At 40.3% G+C, this 11643-nt stretch overlaps 1 protein-coding gene across 1 annotated transcript in view; it reads left to right on the forward strand.

Annotated features, from left to right (window-relative positions):
- Pias1 (protein inhibitor of activated STAT, 1) overlaps positions 1-11643 on the forward strand; it is a 71474-nt gene that overhangs the window by 54496 nt on the left and 5335 nt on the right. The window contains exons 10-12 of the mRNA XM_013012106.1: positions 271-448; positions 5111-5253; positions 6707-6744. Of these exons, the coding sequence (XP_012867560.1) occupies positions 271-448; positions 5111-5253; positions 6707-6744 (359 nt within the window). The remainder of the gene's footprint in view (positions 1-270; positions 449-5110; positions 5254-6706; positions 6745-11643) is intronic.

Below are 11643 nucleotides of genomic sequence, written 5' to 3' on the forward strand. Positions count from 1 at the left end.
ACTTCTAGTTTCTGGTGGTTTATTGGAGATAAGAGTTTCACGACACTCCTGTCCAGGGCTGGTTTTGAACCATGATCCACAGATCTCAGCCTCTTTAGTAGCTAGTATTACAGGCATGAGCCACTGGTGCCTGGTAATACTTATATTCCAAAGTTGACTTGAGACATAAATTTTGATTTTCCTAACTCAGAGTTCTTTTTCAAAATAATCATTTAAGAAGTAAGATGACAGAGGTCTTCTTTGCCTTCTATTTTAATCATCCCCACACAGGATGCTTGAGCTCCACATTAGAGCATCAGGCAGTGTCTCACCAGTCTTCAAATAAAAATAAGAAAGTAGAGGTGATTGACCTAACCATAGACAGCTCATCAGATGAGGAAGAGGAAGAGCCTTCTGCCAAGAGGACCTGTCCTTCCCTGTCTCCCACATCACCACTGAACAATAAAGGGTAAGTGTTATAACCTTTCAAAGAAGTTCTTCTGGAAGGAAAGGAAAAGTGATAGAAGAGATAAGTGATTAGATTATAAACTGGTAGAAAAGTAATAGCAAATCCCCCCCCCCACCAATAACTAATGTAAATCTTTTTTAAACAAAAATGTCCTTATTGTGGAAGTTAATTTTGTAGATAGGATTAAGGACCTATCAAATAAAATAATGTATTATGAAACTTTCTTAGGTTGAATTTTTTCCAAATGTGATATGCTAGAGAGATTAGAGTAATGCATTAAAAATTGTGTGGAGCCAAGTGCCAGTGGCTCACGCCTGTCATCCTAGCTACTCAGGAGGCTGAAATCTAAGGATCACCGTTAGAATCCATCCAGGGCAGGAAAGTCCATGAGATTCTTATCTTTGATTAATCACAGAAAAAGCTGGAAGAGCTGAGGCTCTACTAGAAGAGCACTAGCCTTGAGCAAAAGATACTCAGGGACAGTGCCCAGGCCCTAAGTTCAAGTCCCAGGACTGGCCACAACACCAACAACAAAAAAAAGTGTATGTATTCAGCATATCCAAAGATAATTCTAGTCATGCAGCTGTTCTTAAACTTATTGAACACATACTAAGTCAGGAGTAGGGCCTGTTTGTTTCCAGTAAGTCCCCAAGTGATCCTGAAACTATTCATAAGATTTATAACATTTTTTAAAAATGGGAAAATACCTGGTGTAAAATTAGCCCAAAGTTAAGTGTTCCCAGAGAAATGTTAAGGAAGACCTTATCTGCCTTAAGATAAATGTAAGGCTGGCAAGGAAAGAAGTCAGAGATAACTGAGAATTCAGCTCATAATTAGAGATTTTTTTGTTTCCCTTATTTCCCATTCATATCAGTACTATAAAATACATTGGTTAAGCTTCAGTTCATTTCATGAAACATTGTGTTTTCCTTGTGCAAATCACCTCATGCAAGGAATGGGTAATAGAGAACAAACTTAAGTCCTTGCAGTGGCTGATTAAATAAGCAATAGACAGCCGTACTCTTTTTTTTTTTTTTTCCTGTCCGTTGTGGGGCTTGAACTGATCCTGGGCGCAGCCCCTCAGCTCTTTCAGCTCAAGGATAGTGCTCTATTACTTGAGCCACAGCACCACTTCCAGTTTTCTGGTGATTAGTTGGAGATACGAGTCTCATGGGCTTTTCCTGTCGGGGCTGGTTTTGACTCACAATCATGAGTAGCTAGGATTACAAGCATGAGCCACTGGCACCCAGTTAACTGTGCTCTTAAACAGTCTTAGTCCTAAAAACACATGGACATCTCTGCAAAAAAGATTTCATGTTTGCTGAGTTTTAATTGTAGCTACTGATAGTAACTGGTAGTTTTAATTGTAATTACTAATAGTAAAAATAGAAACAATTGTGGCCCTTTTAATGTCAAGACATTCATAGTGCCTTTTGTACCTGAATAAAAAAATATTAAAAAAATAAATAAAATCTTCTTTAAACAGTATTTCAGGAGAGCATGTAAAGGAGAGAAGCAAAGTTTATAGATATAGTTATACTTTCTAGGTTCAAGAGGGAAGTTGACACTAGACCAAGAGCATATCTGTACTTGGAATCAAATCATTTCCAGGGTTGATCTGGCATAATGAGACTGAAGGAGTCTAGAGTATTTCATCTCAGCATACAGACAAACAGTCATGAAGACATTAGACAGCATCAGTGTTGTAAAGGCAGTCATATTAAGCACTGATTCTGCTCTGTGAACATTTCCTCCTTGATGGCTGCTACCCAACAAAGCTGATCTTGTTGTTGTACCAACTTATTTTATATAAGTAGGTAAAAAGTGTCAGATTACCCAAAACTAACATTGTTAGAATAAGTATTTTTAAAAATGTAATCCAAGATGGCGTGATTGGTTAGTTTCTGCAGCACTGGAGCTGGGATTCCTAGAAGCCTCAGGAACTGTACCACTTAGCTACATTCCCAGCCCTGAGATACTTCGGAGATACATAGTATGACCAAATGCATCTGGATCCCACATCCATTGATTTAACCAACCTCAGATTAAAAGTATTTGAAAAAATAGTTGTACTGAACACATATCAACCCATTTTTTTCTTGTTATTCTCCCAAGCAATGTAACATAACGAAGATTTACATTGTGTTTAGAATGCATTGGATCTTATAAGTACTCTTATAAGAGAGATGATTTAAAGTATAAAGAGATGTGCTTCAGTGGTATACTAATACTGTGATATTCTACGTAAAGAAAGGACACAGGAGCATTTTTGGATTTTTGTATCCAAGGAGATTCTAGAACTAGTCCCCTTTAGATGTTGAGGAATACCTATATTATATTCTTGATGTTGTAATTACACTAAAAGATATTTCCCACGATTCTGAGCATGTAAGAACCTTGAGTTTAAGTGCATTGTTATTTATCTTTTACTCTTAAGAATATTAATAATAGGCAAGAATATTAATAATAGGCATATTATACAATACCACAGTTTTACTGTCTATGTACATTTCCTTAAGGAAAATGTTTATTTAGAAATCTAATAGGTCTTCTTTGAATATTCACTTTGCTGTTTCTCAAAATAGTAGTGTTTATTAGGTTTGGAAAATTACAATAGGTTAATTAAGTACTTCCTGAGTTACTTAGTGACTAACTAAACCCAGATATGCATTTTGTAAATACCAAATCTTTCTCTGTTTTTAGCAAAAGTCTGAAGGTTTATAACATTCTTAGGAGGAGAATAAAACATTAACACACTATTGGCCAGTTTACAGAGATGACTAACCAGTAACTGGAACCTAAGCACAGCTACTATGTAAAGGCACTACATTTCAAAGCATCAAAATATTGAAAGAAAAGCGGTCCTTTAGGAATTAGAAAGAAGCAAATGGCACTAAAGTGAAAAACATTTTGTTGTTTTCAGCCATTGAATGTTTAGTTTATCTAGATGTCTTATATTGGGCAGGGGGCAGGGCTCAAGTGGTAGAACAACTGGCTAGCAAGTGCAAGGCCTGAGTTCAGATCCAAGGGACTGCCAAAAGTAAAGAAAAAAAATAAAATGTTTATATTGTTTGGTCTAACAAGCTATTTTTAGAGAGAAGCATTGCGCATGACAAAGGACACGTCTTTCTACCATAAGTACTTTTTCTGAAGCAGTAAAAGCTCCTTTACCCCCTGTCATTTCTTCTTTTAATGCCTGTAGCTTTGTCACTACCACTTAAGCCATGCCTCCAGTTCTCGTTTTTTTGCTGGTTATTTGAAGATAGAGTCTCTCAGATCTGTCTGTCAAAGTTGTCTTTGAATCTTGGTCTTCAGATCTCAGCCTTCTGAGTAGCTAGGATTACAGATGAGAGCCACTGACACTTGCTCTCTCTCTCTTTTTTTTTTTTTTCCTGAATTTGTATGTCTGTTAGTCTTTGATAGGGTGAGGATAACATGTAACACATATGTTTCCCTAGGACTGTCATTCTTTTTCTTTCCAGAATTATTCTTTTGGGTGTGTGTGTGTCTGTGTGTGTGTGTGTGTGTGTGTGTGTGTGTGTGTCTGTCTGTCTGTCTGTCTGTGTCGGTCGTAGGGTCTGAATTCTGGGCCTGGGCGCTGTCCCTCAGCTCTTCAGCTCAAGGCTAGCACTCTACCACTTGAGCCACAGCGCCACTTCCAGTTTTTTCAGTTTATGTGGTGCTGAGGAATAGAACCCAGGGCCTCATGCATGCAAGGCAGGTACTTTACCACTGAGCCACCTTCCCAGCCCTAGTTATTCACTTTGTTTTTTGCTTTTTAAAAAACTTTTCAGGGCTGGGAAGGTGGCTAAGTGGTAGAATGCTTGCCTTGCATGCAAGAGGCCCTGGGTTCGATTCCTCAGCACCACATAGGCAAAAAGCAAAAAAAAAAAAAAAAACTTTTCAATTAGAAAAAAAAAAATTGTCGTAGGTATCTATGTTCCTCTTTTTTCTTCTTCCAGTTATCTGACTTTCTTAAAAACTCCCTACCACCTGTTTATTTTGGAATATTCTTTCTTCCTTCAGCATGCCTTTTTAAAATGTTGATGACTGTTCATGCCTGTCATCAGGAAGCTGAGATCTGAGGATTGTGGCTCAAAGCCAGCCTGGGCAGGAAAGTCTGTGAGACTCTTATTTCCAATAAACTACTCAGAAAAAGCGCGAAGTGGTGCTTTGGCTTAAGTGGTAGGGTGCTATAGCCTTGAGCACAAAGAGGCTCAGGGACAACACCCAAGCCCTGAGTTCAAGCCCTAGGACCAGCAAAAAAAAAAAAAAAGTTGATGACTGTGCTCTTCACTGCTCAGATTGCTTCATTCCTCTGATTTTGTCTATGTGTTTTCCATACTACGACATACATAGATTTCTTACTAGTCAACCCTCTAGTGAGAAAGCTATGTATTCTTCTGTGTTCTGAGAGTGGAAATATTGAGGTTCCAAACAGAGTCTAAATGTGAATGGCTCACACTCATTCAGGTCTCCCTATATCCTCTACATAATGCTGCTAACTGTATAAATTAGTTCTTCATAATTATGGGTAGTCTAGTTATATTTTGTTTTGTTTTTATTTCCAGTATATTTTGTTTTGTTTTTGTTTCCATGTGAGTTATAACTCCTTTGTTAAACTGACTCATGAAAGTTATGCCAACATTTCCTTCCATATAGCATCTTAAGTCTTCCACATCAAGCATCTCCAGTCTCCCGTACCCCCAGCCTTCCTGCTGTAGACACGAGCTATATCAACACCTCCCTAATCCAAGACTACAGGCATCCTTTCCATATGACACCCATGCCTTATGACTTACAAGGTGAGTCACTGGTTCTCTCTTGTCACAAATGTTGATGAATGCCTTTGGTTTATGTTGTCTTCATTGGGCAAGTTGAAGGAAGAATTGGAAGGTTGAGAAAATAGAGCGTTGGGCCCAGAGAATTGAAAGAAATAATATACTATGGCCATAAAAACTGACCCAGCTCCTTGGTTATACCTGTATCAGTAGCCAGTATTTCACGACTAGTGTAAAACTAGAATAATGGTCTTCATTTTTGTGAATTTTACAGTATTCTACAAATTAGTTTTGGACAACTTCCAGTAAATATGTAGCTTTCAGTTTTGATGTTTTTGAACACTGTTTTTTGATCCCTGATTCTAATGGCAGCAGGAATTGTAGACAGCTGTATTATTTTTTATATAATGCTAAATTAAGGTATTTTGGTGTTTTAAATTCTGTTGAACCTGATCGTCCTTCTCTTCCTTTCTCTTCTCCCTTCTTCTTTCTTTTTTTTCTTTTTTTTTGGGGGGGGTCCAGTCATGGGGCCTGAACTCTGGGCCTGAGCGCCGTCCCTCAGCTCTTCAGCTCAAGGCTAGCACTCTACCACTTGAGCCACAGTGCCACTTCCAGCTTTTTCCTTTTTGCTTGTGTGGTGCTGAGGAATCGAACCCAGGGCCTCAGGCATGCAAGGCAAGCACTCTACCACTGAGCCATCTTCCCAGCCCCCCCCCCTTTTTTTTTTTTTTGGTGCTGATACTAGGCCTTAAACTCAGGGCCTTATGCTCTTGCTTACTTGGCTTTCTCACTCTACAACTTAACCACAACTCTACTTCCAGCTTTTTTTTTTTTTTTTTTGCTGGTTAATTAGAGATAAAAGTCTTTAAGCCAGGCACTGGTGGGTCACATCTGTAATCCTAGCTTACACAAGAGGCTGAGGATTGTGGTTCAAAACCAGCCCAGACTCTTATTTCCAATTAGCCACCAGAAAGCTGGAAGTGATGCTGTGGTTCAAAGTGGGGGAGTGCTAGCTTTAAGAAAGTTCAGAAACAGCACCTAGACCCTGAGTGCAAGCTCCACTACCCACAAAAAGTGAAGTCCTGGCACTTGAACTTGGGAGCCTAGGTGCTGTCCCTGAGCTCTTTTGCTTAAGAGCTTGAGCCACAGTACCACTTCTGGCTTTTTCTAAGTAGTTTATTGGAGTTAAAAGTCTCATGGACTTGCCTGCCCAGGATGGCTTCAAACTGTGATACTCAGATTTCAACCTCCTGAGTAGGTAGGATTATAGGTGCGAGCCACCAGCACAGGGCTTGCTTCAGCCATCTTAACATGAAGTAATGCTTCATCTTTTACAAATATATAACCCCAGATGACACAAGGTAAAAGAATTGTATGTACTTTTGACATACTTAAGCATTGGGAAGGATTTTTCTTCCTTTGGTGGTTTTGTCTGCTTGCTTGCTTGTTTCTAAACTATTTTTTTTCTCTCCCACAGGATTAGATTTCTTTCCTTTCTTATCAGGAGACAATCAGGTATGTTATATTAAAAAACTTTTTTTAACTATATATTTTTAAGTACTTTATAGTAGGTCACCAGAAAAAAGAATTTCCCTGAAACAGCAGTGAGCATGCCAATGGCTTTAAGAATTTAAATAAAAAGCTCTTGATTTCAGCAGTGCCTAAGTATGCAGTAAAATAGTCTTATCTGTTGGTTTCCATTACTGTTTCATAAAGAATCATGGCAGTGAGTTATATTGACTGATGAGTTTCCTAGCCCTGTATAGTTCTGTACTACAAAATGTCATTTGAGCAAGGAGGAACCATATGTATGATGGTGTTCACCGATTTTTGTCTAACCTAAGACATTCTAGCTATTGTGTTACTGGCAGAATATCTTGCTCACGTTTTGTTGATGGACACTGGTAGAAACAACTGACTGTGCCTCTGCTGACAGATAGCATGACACATATACTACGTGCAGCCCACAGTACTCATAATGGGTAGCTTAAACTTGAATCAGTTAATTAATCTCATGTTCACTGCATCTCTTGAGTGCATCATGTTCCCTTGTGCCTGATTTAATTTCATATTGCTTTGTTTGTTATGGCATGTAAGTATGCAAAATCCATTGCTAATGTTGGCAAATCAGGTGATTGAACTGGAAACGAAATTTAAATGATTAAGGACTGTGAAGGTGGAAATCAGTGATTGGCTTGCTTTTCTGGGAGGCTTGTCCCATTCTACTAGTGCTGTGAACTTGAAGAATAAGAAAAAAAGTAGCAGAAGCTTATACAAGACTTTTTTTTTCATCAAGGATGACCAAAAATTTGAAGCCAGGCACAGTGGCTCACACCTATAATTTTAGGTATTCCCAATGCCGAGATATTGAGGATGTCAGTTTCAGGCCATCCTGGCCAAAGAGAAAATAAAAGAGTTCAAAAGACCCCTTATCACCAGAAAAGCCTGTGTGTGGTGGTACATACCTGTCATCCCAGCTGGGTTGGAAGCATAAATAGGAGATGGTCCAGGCTGACCTGGGTAAAAAATGAGATGCTAGCTTAAAAATACCCACAGCCAAAAGAGCCAGAGTGTGACTGAAGTGGTAGGCATCCTAGCAAACACAAAGCTCTGAGTTCACGAGCACAATCAAAATGGAAAAAACTAAAATTCAAGAAAGATGTAGGCCAGGGTAGGTGGTTCAATGGTAGAGTGCTTGCCATGCATGCATGAGGCCCTGGGTTTGATTCCTCAGTACCACATAAGCAGAAAAAGCCAGAAGTGATGCTGTGGCTCAAGTGGTAGAGCGCTAGCCTTGAGCTGAAGAGCTGAGTGACAGTGCCTAGGCCCAGAGTTTAGGCCTCATCACCAACAAGAAAGAAAGGAAGGAAGGAAGGGTAAATCAGGGATGGAGAGCTATTCTAAAGATCTGGGTTGCAGAAGCACAGTCATCTTGGCCAAATGCAGATGGTGATCCAATGAAGCAGAAGGTTTGTTCAAGAGTTTGATAGGAAAGGCTGGACCCAACCAACCATGATGTTGAATTCACTGCTAGCTCGGTATGGTGTCAACAATTTGTTATATCACATGACTATAAGATGTGAGCCTGTGAGCACAGGTGTGAAGCAGCTGAAACACTTTTGAAAAGGAGATAAGGTGCAGGGCGCTGGTGGCTCACACCTGTAATCCTAGCCACTTAGGAGGCTGAGATCTGAGGATTGCGGTTCAAAGTCAGCCCAGGCAGGAATTTGTGTGAGACTCTATCTCCAAATAACTACCAGAAAACCAAAAGTGGTGCTGTGGCTCAAGTGATAGAATGCTCGCCTTGACCTGAGGGACAGTGCCCAGGCCCAGAGTTCAAGCTCCTTGACCAACCAAAAAAAAAAAAAAAAGTAAAAGATCAGGTGTAGGAAAGCACCGATTCTGTAAGCAGGTGCCTGAAATCACCCATAGGGAGACTTAGTGCCAGGGTTGAGGGATTTAAGGACAAGGTAGACATCCACTGGGGCAGTGTTATAGTGACACCCTGGAACCCTTTGGGACACACACATTAATAGTCCATGGCTCTGAGGCATCAGCAGGAACAACTGCAGGAGCAGCAGGAAGTCATGAACCAGCTCCTCTTCCAAAACACCTGCCCGAATTCTGTACAAGCAGATGGAAAGTGGTTTGGAAAATGACATACTTTGCAAGACTTTGCTCATTGTTGATGATGTTTTAGCAAATCTTCCTTGTATTGAGGATCCTCATCCCAGTATCAAAGTGATATTTTTCCCTTCAAAGATCAAAGGTTTCTAGAAGCTTTTCAGCCCTGTTATTTGAGGGAGAGCCATTGTTAGGCCAGTGTTTCAATTAAAGAACCTAAGAAGCCAGGCACTGGTGGTTCCCACCTGTACCTAGCTACTCAGGAGGATGATATCTGAGGATTGTAGTTGGAAGCCAACAGGCTAGAAAATCTGTGAGATTCTTATCTCCAGTTAGCTGCCAGAAAAACAAATGGAGCTATGGCTCAATGTAGTAGAATGCTAGCCTTGAGCAAAAAGTCTTGGGAACAGCACCCAGGCCCTGAGTTCAAGCCCTATGACCAGAAAAAAAAAAAAAGAAGAGCCCAAGAAAATATGAACATAGAAAAAGAAAATATGAACATGATTCTGGAAGGGTTAACAGCAACTGTGATTATATCAAGAACTTTGCTTGGAGCTGGGTGTGGATGTTTCACACCTATAACCGGCTACTCAGAAGGGTAATTTCTGAGAGACCACAGTTCAAGGACAGCCCAGGCAGACTCCATCTCCAAAATAGCCAGAAAAAAGCAGGACTAGAGGTATGGCACAAATGGTAGAGCTCTAACCTAGCAAATGCTAGGCCCCAAGTTCAAATCCCAGTACCTCCAAATAAAAAGAAAAAACTTCAGTAGATGTCGAGCTGAGGTCACTAAGGAACATCTGAGGGCTGGGATGTAGCTCAGTGGAAAGCACTTGCCTAGCAAGTACAACATCTGGGGATTTAATCCCCAGTACCAAAAAAAAACCCACCCCCAAGTCCTAGATAGTGTCTGAAAGAAGACACATAAAGGGATTTGCCAAGTGTGAGATGGTTGCAAAAATGACAAGGCTGGGGCTGGGAAGATGGCTCAGTGGTAGAGTGCCTGCCTTGCATGCATGAGGCCCTGGGTTTGATTCCTCAACACCACATAAGCAAAAAGAAAAAAGCCGGAAGTGGCGCTGTGGCTCAAGTGGTTGAATGCTATCCTTGAGCTGAAGAGCTGAGGGACAGCACCCTGGCCCAGAGTTCAGGCCCCATGACCGGACACTCAAAAAAAAAAAAAAAAAAAAAAACTTTTCAATTAGAAAAAAAAAAATTGTCGTAGGTATCTATGTTCCTCTTTTTTCTTCTTCCAGTTATCTGACTTTCTTAAAAACTCCCTACCACCTGTTTATTTTGGAATATTCTTTCTTCCTTCAGCATGCCTTTTTAAAATGTTGATGACTGTTCATGCCTGTCATCAGGAAGCTGAGATCTGAGGATTGTGGCTCAAAGCCAGCCTGGGCAGGAAAGTCTGTGAGACTCTTATTTCCAATAAACTACTCAGAAAAAGCGCGAAGTGGTGCTTTGGCTTAAGTGGTAGGGTGCTATAGCCTTGAGCACAAAGAGGCTCAGGGACAACACCCAAGCCCTGAGTTCAAGCCCTAGGACCAGCAAAAAAAAAAAAAAGTTGATGACTGTGCTCTTCACTGCTCAGATTGCTTCATTCCTCTGATTTTGTCTATGTGTTTTCCATACTACGACATACATAGATTTCTTACTAGTCAACCCTCTAGTGAGAAAGCTATGTATTCTTCTGTGTTCTGAGAGTGGAAATATTGAGGTTCCAAACAGAGTCTAAATGTGAATGGCTCACACTCATTCAGGTCTCCCTATATCCTCTACATAATGCTGCTAACTGTATAAATTAGTTCTTCATAATTATGGGTAGTCTAGTTATATTTTGTTTTGTTTTTATTTCCAGTATATTTTGTTTTGTTTTTGTTTCCATGTGAGTTATAACTCCTTTGTTAAACTGACTCATGAAAGTTATGCCAACATTTCCTTCCATATAGCATCTTAAGTCTTCCACATCAAGCATCTCCAGTCTCCCGTACCCCCAGCCTTCCTGCTGTAGACACGAGCTATATCAACACCTCCCTAATCCAAGACTACAGGCATCCTTTCCATATGACACCCATGCCTTATGACTTACAAGGTGAGTCACTGGTTCTCTCTTGTCACAAATGTTGATGAATGCCTTTGGTTTATGTTGTCTTCATTGGGCAAGTTGAAGGAAGAATTGGAAGGTTGAGAAAATAGAGCGTTGGGCCCAGAGAATTGAAAGAAATAATATACTATGGCCATAAAAACTGACCCAGCTCCTTGGTTATACCTGTATCAGTAGCCAGTATTTCACGACTAGTGTAAAACTAGAATAATGGTCTTCATTTTTGTGAATTTTACAGTATTCTACAAATTAGTTTTGGACAACTTCCAGTAAATATGTAGCTTTCAGTTTTGATGTTTTTGAACACTGTTTTTTGATCCCTGATTCTAATGGCAGCAGGAATTGTAGACAGCTGTATTATTTTTTATATAATGCTAAATTAAGGTATTTTGGTGTTTTAAATTCTGTTGAACCTGATCGTCCTTCTCTTCCTTTCTCTTCTCCCTTCTTCTTTCTTTTTTTTCTTTTTTTTTGGGGGGGGTCCAGTCATGGGGCCTGAACTCTGGGCCTGAGCGCCGTCCCTCAGCTCTTCAGCTCAAGGCTAGCACTCTACCACTTGAGCCACAGTGCCACTTCCAGCTTTTTCCTTTTTGCTTGTGTGGTGCTGAGGAATCGAACCCAGGGCCTCAGGCATGCAAGGCAAGCACTCTACCACTGAGCCATCTTCCCAGCCCCCCCCC

This window comes from Dipodomys ordii, unplaced genomic scaffold, assembly GCF_000151885.1.
Source record: "Dipodomys ordii isolate 6190 unplaced genomic scaffold, Dord_2.0 Scaffold15, whole genome shotgun sequence".
Lineage (NCBI taxonomy): Eukaryota > Metazoa > Chordata > Mammalia > Rodentia > Heteromyidae > Dipodomys > Dipodomys ordii.